The sequence below is a fragment of the Agelaius phoeniceus genome, chromosome 6 (assembly GCF_051311805.1).
Source record: "Agelaius phoeniceus isolate bAgePho1 chromosome 6, bAgePho1.hap1, whole genome shotgun sequence".
Taxonomy (NCBI): domain Eukaryota; kingdom Metazoa; phylum Chordata; class Aves; order Passeriformes; family Icteridae; genus Agelaius; species Agelaius phoeniceus.
Genome location: NC_135270.1, coordinates 38,156,243 through 38,169,439, shown reverse-complemented (window position 1 = coordinate 38,169,439; position 13,197 = coordinate 38,156,243). Strand labels below are relative to the sequence as shown.

The following is a 13,197-nucleotide window of genomic DNA, read 5'->3' as shown; positions in this document are numbered from 1 at the left end:
CATAATTTGTAAAGGATGAAAACCACTGCCTTGATCATTACTGTTTCAGACATGTAAATGTAAAAATTATTTGAGAGAGAGAGAACAAAAAAGAGACAGTAAGTTTAGCAGGACAGTCAGTCTCAGTGATACTTTTTCAAGTCCCAAACATTTTCTCAAAATTAACAGAGGGCTTACTCTTATTTTCAGAATCGCATGCTGACCATATACTGTCTATAATTAAGATTCAAAATTCTAAACCATAACAGAAATAATTTCTTTTAATGTAAAAGTTCGGTTGCTTTGAATACTGAGACACTGAGTCCCAACTTTCAATATAAATCTCACCTGTAAGTGACCTTCTTTGAGACTGTACAGAGGAAATCTGAGATTCTCTACTACATGTCTATTACATATCAGGGCTACACTAAAACACTGACTTTGTTTCATTAATTTTCAACAAGACTAACACTTTTTTATACTGTGGACTAAGAAGCATTTGCTGTTAGCCTAAAGACAGCTGACAACCTGGTTTTGTGATGCCTTAAGTTTTGGCTTTCATATTTTTCAGATTCTGTGCAGCCTTAGTGTGTAACTCTGAACCTCATATAAAGTGTCAGCAAATTCTCTTCACAGTTTAGTTGGACAAAACAATCCTTTTCCAGCCTGAGAACCAAGGACACCCTTGCAGCTTCAGGCCCAAAAAGTATAAATAACAGCAAATTCAGTCTGTGAGGTTGGGACTTCATAGCCTGAAGCTGTAATTGGACAATTAACCCCAGCATTTAAATGGACTAAAACTTATAAAAGTATGAAAATTCATGACCAGTTGTCCATCTTAGATAGAGCCATGGCCAGGCTCTTGTACTGCCCAAGGTGTATCCTTTGAAGGCCTTTCTAATAAAAACCTACTTTATTCCTTTAACTCTGCCCAGCCGCTGCTCCAGGTAGCCTCTCTAGGTATCAGTTTGCCCCTTCAAATCTTTTCACCTGATGTTATTTTTGGAATAGCAAAAAGCCAAGTGGCTCTATCAATGGGCTAGGAGACAGCTCCTACAGCTAAGGTGTCCTCTACAACAGCTATTCTCTACTGTAGGACTCTCTTCATTGTGAGGAGGACTTCTGAACTCTAGACACAGACATACACCCATCCCAAATTTTTCTTTCTCCTTCAAGTGTGCAAAGGCAGCCAATCCACCACATCTGTGCTAAAAAACCCAAAAGAACAAAATCATAATGATTAAAATCTTCATGTTGAGCAGAAGATACAATTGAAGGGAAGAACAGAATAACAAATACAAAGTGCAAAGCAAGCCAATGATACACACTTTAAATCCCTAGCTATAATAAATATGTAGGATACAATTTACAATGCATTAAATCAAACGTGAATTCTGTGAGACTATCAAAGAGGTATAGTTGTACAGTAATCTAAAATGGTACATATCTAAATAGGAATCTCCTTAATATGGAAGAACTATAAAAGGAGAAAATTCATTGGTTAAGTGCTGTGCATAATTAACGAAGAGAGTCCAGCCCCAATTTGCAGCTTTTGTGACCTTTTTAGGTGAGTGTGTGTGCCTAAATGTGATACCATGTAATTACACATAACTGCTTCACTTGTAGAAATGTTATCTTTTTTTCCATACTCCTTTTTATAATTTCTGTACAGGTAGAAATTCTAATACAATGACATTTTAGCAGCAACTAATAGAAGCAACCATTCAATCAACTTTTGAGATAATACACTTCAGAACAGAGAGCATGCTCTACAAGCTTGACTCATTTATTTCAACAATATTTGTATTTCCTTAAATGTTATGTACTTAAAAGTCTGTAAGGGTGGTTGCACCTTCCAAGTAAATTCAGGAAAAACAGAACTAAATCTTCAGTTTTTATAGCACTGGGGAAGTTTGAACACATAGATTCCATGTCAATATTTAATTTTCTATTTATTTAGGCCTCACAGTTGGAAACAAACAAACAAGCAAACAAACAAAAAGTGACTAGCAGATACCTGATATGATGAAATTAGATAAAAGCAGGCTTAAACAATAGCATTCACATGAATCTCAGCTGTCCATGATTCATTTAAAGTTTTCTGTAAGCAGAATAAAACCCTACCCTTTCCCAGCTCCCAGGTAAAAAGAGGGCACAGAGTGCTGCCCTTCACATCCATTGCAGAGGAGTATGAATGTTGTTTAAAGCCTATTTCTAGTGGTTTATTTTTTATAAGACCTAAAATGAGAAATATTTGAAATCTTTGAAACTGTCATCAATGTTTTCAGAAAAGTGAAGAAAAAGACCAGTTAACTTGCTCAGCATGCCCATGAAATATACTTTTCCCCATTTTTATTTATTTATATAAAATCAACACTTTTCCTTTCTTGATAAATGCTGTGACTGAAAAGAAATGAAAAAAGTTTTCTGAAACAAGGACACTTACTGCCCTCACCTATATCTTTACAAACATCATAGAAGGTATAATTCTTCCTGGTGAACCCACACATTAGTTTATGCTGTCTATACTTTTCAAGCCACCTTACTTCTGAGAAATATATGGCACAACCCCAAATCATAGCTGAATTCAGACTCCATTAAAGTTCTGTTGATGTACCAGGAAAAAAAAATCCTCCTTCAGCTTCTACAGGCTGCACAAACTCCTCCATTTCTTTTAATGACCTATTCCCTCTGTTGGATTCAATACAGCCCACTGGCTATGGAAATGACAACACTCAGCAGGTGACAACAAAATGGTCAGCAAACAGGGCTGAGATATGTCATTTTCTTCAAATAGTTTCTCAGGAATTAAATGACACATCACTGTATGTGTACATGTCCTGCTCAGATCAAATATTTTTTTATTAAATGAAACTGCCCGCTTCTATATGTACAGTTGCCATATGAAATGCAGGTTTAAGTGTACTGCTCCAAGCTCCAATTGCAAAACAATTTGCTGTTTCCCACACCTCCCCAGTCTCCTTTTAGCATATAACCCCTTGGGCAGCAAGTGCTCAGATGCTCTACCTTTGCCATAAGTCCAGATTGAAAGCCCTGCCCTTATGGAGTCAATCTGATGCATTTGCTATGACTGGGACAAATTGGAGTATGCAAATTAGCACCTTTTGAGTCTCCTGAACCCAGGAAATTCTCTTGCTGTGTGTTCCAGCTAATGGACCTGAGATGTCCTTTGTAACAGGGCTGTCTGTGCAACTCCTTTAACCTTTTCAGATTCTGATCTAGCCTTTGTTCCTAGCCCTTTTTAGAATCATGCAATGTATCAAGTTAACCTCTGTTATAATTTAAACCTGTGTAACACCAGAGCCATATCATAGCATGCAGTGGCATTTACACATGTTTAAAGTGCAAAAGAGCATCCAACAGTGAGTAGAGGCCCACAACATTAAAATTTCTAAGAGAGCTTTTTCTGCCTACTTTCAGCTTCAAATACTTATCTTTACCCTGAATCACTTAAACTAGTACAAAATGCGAAATTAGATTTCTAAATTTCTAAATAAATTAACATCAAGTATAAGAGTTTGCCCTTTTATGACAAGAGTATGATCTGAGAAGACTGTCAATCTACAAAGTACTTGAGGAGTGATTGCTGATCAAGCATGAACAGATTCCTAGGTAGATTTTATAGAAATCTATAGAAAGAAGCAGAAAGATGAAATAGCATTATCCTCAAATCATAAAGGGAAAGTAGCTACTGGAGATGCCTCATTCCTGGAAAAGCACACTGCAAAGTAAGATAGTGACCTTTTCTTACCAGAGTCCTATGACTCTTTTCACATTTCAGCATTTACACTGACTTCCCACCTTTACTCTGTGTTTGGGTGTGGTGCTTGAACATAATAAACACACATTTCATGTCACCCCAAATTACTGCTTCCAAGCAGATTGTGTGCCTATCTTTCCTCAACACAGCATTTAGTATGCTGATATTCTCCCCTCTTGCTGTTGTAGTTTTTTGGGGTTTTTTTTTAAGATTTTGTTCCTAATTTAATATTCTTTGGTCCTGTCCACTTAGAATTGTATCTTTTCTAGAAAGTTATACTTTCATCAGGATATATACAATCTCTTAAATCATAAATCCATCATTGTTCAGTTTATACAAAGGCACTACAGCATCCCATTTCTTACTATTATATCTCTGTTTTGGGATCACTAAGTTGAACTCTATAATAATCAGCTATTCTAGAGAAAACATGGCTGCATACTAAATGCTTTTGATTTTGGACAGAGATGTAGATTAAATAAAAGCCTTTTCTTCCCCTTTGTTCAGTTTCTGGACTGCATTTTGTTGAGAGCATTTGGGGTTCCCTTTGGTTTTGTACCCAAACTCTCTGGATGCCACTTAATGTCAGGAAGAAAACTCATAAATATAGGCTGTACTTGAAAATTAGGAGGTTCAGATTCAAAATTTAAATGCACAAAGTAGACTCAATATATGTCCTATAGAAATCATTCCCTCATAGAACTTTTATATGATCTACAAACCTTCAGTTCTGATTTGCTCTGTACTTGTTCTGTCTCCTTGCATTTATGTACTGCTCTTCACCAATAGAAAGTTTAGCATCACTTTGCTGAGTGGTTTGATCTGCAACCACATTTCCTCTCAATTAATCTATTTAATTTCCACTTTATTTTTGGCTACTGATGCATAACTTAACCTCTACTTCATCCCAAAAATTTTTACTTTCAGACAGCACAGATCTGTGCTCTCCCACAGATCCTTAGTTTTGTCAGCCTTTTCACATTTTCCTCTTTTCGTCTGCCTTTGACACATGCTAACAGATGTCAGTCAGTAGTCTACCCCTTTAACCCAATGCAGACAAGAAGCTGAACAGTCTTCTTCATTCTCAGAAAGTGTACCACTGACATCATCATTAGCAATTGCCCTTCTCAAATTTCCAAGCCAGTAGAAGTCTTTTCTCCTGACACCTTTTACAGCCTGGAAAAATCCTCCATCAGTACTACCATCTGCTGCTTCCTCACCTTTAGTCTTGTGTCACCATTTCTGTGTTGACTAGTGTTATACAGAGAGAACCTCATTATGTAATATTCAGAATGACTGAAAATAGTAAATGAGAAGATAAATCTTCTCCCTAATATTTTATAGCACTCCAACACTTTCCTGTCTCTTTTCCCACTTTTTAAATTTTCTTGTCAGATAGGACTCCCTATAATAATTCAAATATTGGAAGAAATGAGACTTCCACTCAACTACAGCCTAGCCAGTCAACTTCTTTTTTTTTGTATTGCCTCTATTTAATTAAAACACTACAAAGTTTTACACAACATTTGTGGGGAAAGAAAAAATTAGAACTTTGTATCTAATTCACTTATGATTATTCATACTACTTGGCTGATTTTAATACATAACTAACAATGGGCTTCCAAGGCAAAGTATTGGGTACTTTTCTCCCTTCAGGAGAAGGTTCTGTTTCTCCATTACACTGTTAATTGTGTGCAAGTCCTGTACCATCCACAATTGTTCACTACTGCAAAAATGTAAATAACTTGCTCTCTTTACTGTTCTCTAATTTGCCTTAAATAGACATTTTCACAAAATTTTCCCAGTCTAAACTGGTTGCATGCTCAACACACCTATTTATAATGTATGGAGAACTTTACTCACACACTCTCCAGCAAAATGATTTTTTCAAAAGTGAATTGTGTCATTGTCTCAGTATATTCTAGTCTAGATATTATGGATTAATAGCAACATCTTCCAAACATGATTAAATACTGTAGGGAAACTGTAGAGTGAATTCTCTCCACTTTTTTGTATAGAAAGTTTGATAGAGTACCCTTGTTCCAAAAATAGGTCTATAATTCTACAAAAATCGTGGCAAGAATGGAGGACAAGACCCATATGGACAACAGAGAAATGGTATGAAAGTTCCCTTCAAATTTGGTATTTCATTCTACACCTTCTGTGTTTGATAACATTGAATTACAAACTGGATGATAAAACAGCATTAACTTGAGGAGTATGTGAAAACATTTTCCTGATAACAACTTCCAATTTTTCTGGCTGAAGATGGGGAAAAAACCTTTTATTTTGTAACTACTGAGATATTAACAATCTTTGTTTGCATTCAGTTGATCATTCCTGTGACCCTGAGTACTTCTGAGAGTATCACAAACATGGTTCAATCTGTTATTTGCAACTATTACACAGCTCGAAGAGGTGGATGGGATCAGCCCTTTGAGCACAACTGTAGATACAGCTTTACTTCACTTTAGAAGTGCAGGTGGATGGGGTACTAGCTACCTGCAAACAGAAGATTGTTAGAGTTCTCCTTTGGAGTGAAGAGACATTAATTTTCCTCTTTCCCGAGAAATTTAAGCTCATCTGACATACTCCAGAAAACAAACCAATGACTCAGATACTCTGTATGGTACTGGCATCACCTGGAATGATTCACTAGAAGCCACAGAAATTGTATTCAGCTGCACATTTACCTCACAATTAATAAGGGCCCCTCTCTGAAGCACAGTACTATACTAAATTGACAAACAGATTATATTTGTACAGTTTTGTGTTAGTCCTATTATTACAGTATTGGATATATTAATAAAAAATTGTTAGAAAAAGAATATCAAACTATTAGGATGAAAGGCATTAGTCAATTGTTCACAATAGTAGCAATTCATTAGGCTTCTTACATCCATAGGATGAGGGTGGTTTGCTTATTTATTGACTTTAAATAAAGAAAAGCTAAAATAATATCAATGGGTTTAGTAGTAAATGGCTTCTCTATAGGATGAAGGTAAAGAGACAATTAAGTCTTCCATGAAGTTCCATCCCCAATCAGAGGCTTCCAGTGGAGTGAAAAGCATGTGAACCAAGACTGCATTTCATGCATGAAAAGTCTGGGACTACTGCATGGGATAAAGTCAAATTGCAGCATTCGAGCCATTTCTAGCTTCCAGGTAGCTCAAATTCTGCTCCATTCTAGGATGACATTCCATGATCAAGGCTGTGGTGATACAGAGGTTTCTAGGAAGTAAAACAAGGGCTTACAGGCCTTGTGCATATTTCAGATGACTTTGTGGGGTCGTCTGGGACACAACTGGACGTCTACTACAGCTATCCTCTGTACATTGTTAACCACTTCATTAAAGCTAAGTGGTTTGTAGTTTGTGACTTTTGATTCAATGAAGAATAACAACCCAGATTGTTTTCACTGAGGTTGCTTTTCCTCAGATCTTAATGGGAACCTGATTTTTCTTCTCTCATTGAATCTGATACTGCAATTACTTTGCAAAAGAGAAAATACTTCAAAATACTTCACCACAAAATACTTAATGGGAGAGAAAGGTACAGCACAAAGTGAAAAGGAACTGCAAGTCTCGTAAATTTTCCAAGATAACATTCAAAAAGTCTTCCAGCTTCTAGGAAGATAGGTCGGGACCTTTATGGAACAGAGGAGAATTCAGTAATTGTCATGCACTTGTAAATCATGGGTGCACAACAGATCTTGCTATGGGAATAAATGAGATTGGTAGTTGGCTTTTTTCTCTGTCTAGTTCAGTAGTTCAATTCTATCAAATGTATCAAAGTTATCTAATGTGCAGTAACTTTAGGGACATGGCAGAAATTGACTATGATCTTCCCATTAGTTTGATTTTGGATTATGTTTTGTTTTGTTTTTTTGTTTGTGTGTTTTGAAACTCATTGTAAAAATCTACATCATAAGAGTTGTCAGTGCTCACATTTTGTGGAACATGTCCACAAAATGAAGAAAAGGATACACTTTTTATTGCACTGACACTTCAGTATCTGTCCAATATAAGGATTTCTTGACACAAAATGAGGTAGCACAGTATAGATGATCTAAGACAACTAGTGTCCAAGTTACTGTGTATGTAATATGTACATAATGCTATATGAAAGAGTTAGTTTCTTAACAGTTGAATAGGCACTACTGAAGCAAAGAATGCAATTATGAAAGTTATCACTCTTGTATGCAGAAAGACAAAATGTGTACTGCTCGCTATAGTTCAGATACACACTCCTATTATTATTACTTATACCATCTTTCCATCCTAGCCTGACTTTAAAGCTACTTCATTGTGATTAATTCCAAATATTTAGTTTTTAAAAAGGCACTGATGTTTTTAAAGGAAGAAACATATATTTTCAAAATATTATTTTTTTTTAAATAATGTACATTATACTTTAATTGTTTTACTGTTCAAATTGTAAGGTGTGTTCTTTTTTGTTCAAGAATTTTAAAAGCAACTAATTTAAATATGCAAAATTATCTTGAGTTGTTCATACGTGAACTTAAAAGCCATGCAACACAGGAAAATTAAGTAATTATGCCTCCAAGTTATTTACTGCAATTAAGCTCATTTATCATATGCAAATTAGTGCAAACTGGTCTCATTAGTTACTAAATTACTCAATATGAGCTGAACAATGTAGCACTCCAGTTTGTAATGAAAAATCCCTGTAGAGGCAAGCAGTATCAATTAAGCTAATTTGCATATGCAAATATATTCACTAACTTTCCCTTTTCTCTATATTTAGTTCTACATTTCCTGATCATTCCTGATTATAAGAAGACTATGGGGTTACTGACCCTTTTTCACACCTTCTCAATTGCAATGAAGTTACAGAAAAAAAATCCAGAGATCCTGAAAAATTGATGAAAATCTTGCTAATTTTTACAACCAATTTAAACGAAATTTTTAGGTAGGTACCAGAAATAATGTTTTTGCTGGATTTAGTTGATAGACAAGATATATATACAGAAATATAAAACAGAAGATATCTATTCTCATTATAACACCACTTTTCAGAAGAAAAAGAATGTACAAGACAAGAAAAACAAAGCCTATAATTTGGCAAATCAAAAATGTTGTCAAAAATAAATTAACATATTGCCATTATCTACTTTTCTACTCCATTACGTTCCACTCTACTATTCATAATTCAGGTGATTTTACTTGGAAAACATTTAAAAGACATTACACTGACATAAAGATTCTGATGTAATAGTGTTTGAGCAGTCATCTTTTGTAGTCTTTTTTCCACAAGCACAGAGTGGATAGTACCTTTGGCTTCAAACCTACAACTGGGAATCTCTTCAGCGTGATATACAGCAATCAGCAGTGGCTTGGAGATTTTTTTGACATAGACTCACACAATTTTAGACTGATTCGGGTTAAAAGGGTCATTAAAGATCACCTACTTGCAACCCCCCTGCCATGGACAGGGACACCTTCCACTGTCCCAAATTGCTCAGAGCCCCATCCAATGTGGCCTTGAGCACTGCCAGGGATGGGGCAGCCACAGATTCTCTGGGCAGCCTGTGCCAGAGCCTCACCACTCTCACCATGAGGATGTGCACAAGGGTTGGATTTCATATGTAAGCAAAGTATAAGCCTCTTTGTATATCTAGATTTGGACAAAGGACACATGCAAAGATGCCTTATTCAATTTTTCATCTCAAATTTATGTAAAGGTAATGGTACATTGACTATTTTTGGAGTTGATGAAGTCTGCCATTAACAGAACAGATTTAACTGTATGATCCCTGGGCACAAACGCTATCTCAGACCAAAATCAATTACTTTTATTTTTCTCATTACAGGTAGAGTTTTACTTTTCTATTTTCTGCACTTAACTGCATATGGGAGAAAAACTTTAGTGCCTGTATCAATCATCAATTAAGCAGTACTTAAACATTTGATTCCTAAATAATAGAAAAAAATCATGGATGAAGGCATTTTCATTCAATGATGACTAGGCATTACAAATAAATACATGGATTTAATATGTATGGACATGACTAATGTATATAATATATACCTAGATATGACTGACGCTACTGACACTACTATTTGCAGACTCAAAATATAAAAATATCACAAGATGTGCCTCCATTTCTGTTTTTGTAATCTTATTTTAAATAAACTATATCCACTTTTTAAAAATCTACTGCATATCTGTCTATCAATACATTTTGAAGTATCCAAATATTAAAAAGATTAGAGAGGTCCTTAATTTCTGAGCTTACACTTAACCAAGTCTTCAAAATACTAATAGCAAAAGGGATTACACCAACTATTAATTCAAATTCTTCAGATAGCAGACTCTGGAACCAAAATTCCCAAAGTATAATCAAGGTTGTTTACTTCACTTGCAAACAATACTTATCACGATACTTATTTGAAAATAATTTCTGTGAGTAGCAGACTAGGTGAGAACATGTTAGAACTGTATTCCACCACAAAGTCTATCCAACTCTTGTTTTAAAAACCATTTTGTCTTCTGGTGATTATATTACTACCTATTAGACCACAAGGCAGTATTTTGAAGTTCATTCTGATCTGTTTAGAAGTGGTATATTTGAATGCATGACCCATCACCTCCCAAGGGTTGATTGCTCTGCTAAAATAAGACAAAATCTTAACAAATTATGATGAATCTGTCACCACTATTAATTCATATTGAATTTTATCCATCGTCAAGAGTCTATCTTGCAAATATCAGGGTGGAACTGCCTATTATCAACTGAGAGATTCATGGAAGTACTTTGATAAAAGCATCATCTTTGAAAAGACCACACCTTAACAGATATTCAATACAAGGCAAATGGTAACTTTGATTTAAAATCCTCAGTTTTGAGAATACAAGTGCAATACAGGGTTTTTTTAGTAGTACTATGATGAAGCTATGTCCTGAAAACACCTTAATTAATCACAAATCAATTTTTAAAAATGTAAAAAAAAAAACCAAAAAGAAAACCCAAAAAACCCAACAATCCATAAGTGGAATCTAGTTCAAACAAGTATGAAAGTCACTAATTGTTTTAATACATAGTAAGTGAAAAACTCAAATATCAGTAGTAGTAGTTTTCAAAGCGGCCATCCTAGTTTTTTTTCATTTTCATCTCTAAGAGTCATACTTAATACCTAAAAAGTGCAAATAAATCAGTCTCAATGAGGTTTTATTTATATATGAGTTATAAGTAATATTGCAAAAAACATACCCTTAGGATATATGATATGTTTACACACTCAACATACTAAGAAATTACATAAACTGAAATATCATAAAATTGCTAGTTCTTAATTTTTTTTCTGCATGTATGAGACAACATAGCAGTGTTCCTGACTAATATGCAAACACAGTACTGTAGATACTGGTGCAATCTCTGACACAATAACTACAACAAAAGTATTTGCTTACAGAATCAAAAACTTGACCTAGACCTCTGCTAAGAGTGCACAACTAAGCAAATAATTTCATTCATGATTCTTGTTCCGAAGAGAAATTAATTCTACTAGTTAATTTAATGTTTTCCTAAAATTATCTTTGTTGCCATTCTGCATTTTGTAACTTTATAAAGATGTGAAAATTCTGACATTATCTATAGTGCTTTTGAATACCACAGCTGAGTTAGTACAGAGATAGCTCTCAATCATTTCAAATTAAGTGGGATATTTCTCATGATAATATCCTAATTTACCTCTCTCGTACCTCTCAAAAGATAATACACCAGACAATATATTTGCATTGAGAAGCTGTGTACATTGCTAAAAAAGAGCAGTTATTCAGTGCCACACTTAGAAAAGACTGTGTGGGTTTTATTTCCATAGGGCTGGGTTTGTCTTACTGCAAGGCACGTCGCATTTTCTTCTTAACTGCTTGTACTCCACATTTGATCACTTCAATCTAAGAAAGGCTGTAGTAACCCTGACAAAATAAATCATGCACAAGGATGTTTCCATCAGGTCATCGTTTTTCAATTGAGCCTTCCTGGAATATGATGACTCGTGCCATGTGACGAACTTGTTTGACAAATACCAGACCAGTTTTCGGCCCACAGCTAAGGATACCTGAGAGGCATGCTTCTGTTCATTTTTTAATCTCTGCAGATTGCTCCAAATTTGTGATATATAATTGTGACAACTGGGATATCATGGACAAAAGCAGTGCTCATAAACCAAAGTGGGGAAAAAAACCCCAACCCTAAATTGATACTTGTCATAAGACAAAGCACCACCACAAAATACGAGCTGGTACACACACTCACACAAATACATAAAGGCATTCTGCAAGCAAACACCTACTGCACCATTCTAAACAAAATATTGTGATTCAGCTAAAATAACACCTTGCCTCTCATTAACAGTTTCCCAATTACGGACTTTCAAAATAGAAGAAATATGAGCATAAAAAAAAAATCTTATCAATAGAAGTGTTGACAGCAATACTATTCAAATTATTGGCAGATATATGACTAGATAGATATTTTGATTTTTCTTGGAAAAGCCATTTTTTTTACCTGCAATATATGACTTCCCAAATGTGATTCAAATACTTCAATGGCAAGGGCACTGGGACTTCTCCTGCGCTGGGCACCTATAACTGAATAAAAAACAGTTATGTTGCAAGGTCTGCACATTTAGGTCTCATGCATCCTCATCACTGACATTAACCCCGTAAATGTTTTGCATCTGAATACACCGGTGTTAATTTAAATTTTGCCTTCTATATGGCATATAAATTTGGTAATTTAATATGTAATTTAAGACTCAAATTTGTAGGCTAAAAAAGGAGATTTTTAAAAACCAACCTATCTAAGTGTCCAATGAATCTGGAAATTACTTGTTTGTTCAGATATATCTCAAATCCCTGTAGGCTTACAGTAATGAAAGCATGCAGTATTTAGTGAAAAACACTATTGAAAAAGAGGCTACACATACTGTAAATGTTTTGAAATGTGGGATAAGAACTAAATATTACTTATGAATTAGAAAGTTTATTCCACTAAACAACTGAGAGGTTTATCTGAACATGTTATTATTTGAAACTGAAATGAAATAAACACAGCATTAAAAAGACAACATTTATAAATATATCTAGTATTCAAATCAAAGTTCTCCTCAGTGTAGAGAAGCATTTTAGTACCCCAGATATCCACGTTAGTTGCTGGAATAGGTACTTGAAATTTCAGCGTCTAAATTATATAGTTTAAAAGTACAAAATGACTAATAGGTAGTTTCGGTAGTTATGTTTCGGAGGCAGCAGTGACTAAAAAAAAGGCTGAGAAATCACAAAACTAATATTCTGTTAAACTCTGTATGCCAGGAACACAAAGCCAGAAATTAGGTCTGTATATAACCAAATGTAGCCATCTACTGTAAGCTGAGGCTTCTTGGCCTGGGCTACCTTTCCCACATGAACAG

At 34.9% G+C, this 13,197-nt stretch overlaps 1 protein-coding gene across 5 annotated transcripts in view; it reads right to left on the bottom strand.

The window, feature by feature from the left end:
* The window catches only part of NPAS3 (neuronal PAS domain protein 3), a 595,107-nt gene that overhangs the window by 282,120 nt on the left and 299,790 nt on the right, over positions 1-13,197 (bottom strand). For all 5 annotated transcript variants that reach the window (XM_077180438.1, XM_077180439.1, XM_054635311.2 and 2 more), the window contains one exon: positions 12,294-12,376. In XM_077180438.1, the coding sequence (XP_077036553.1) occupies positions 12,294-12,376 (83 nt within the window). The remainder of the gene's footprint in view (positions 1-12,293; positions 12,377-13,197) is intronic.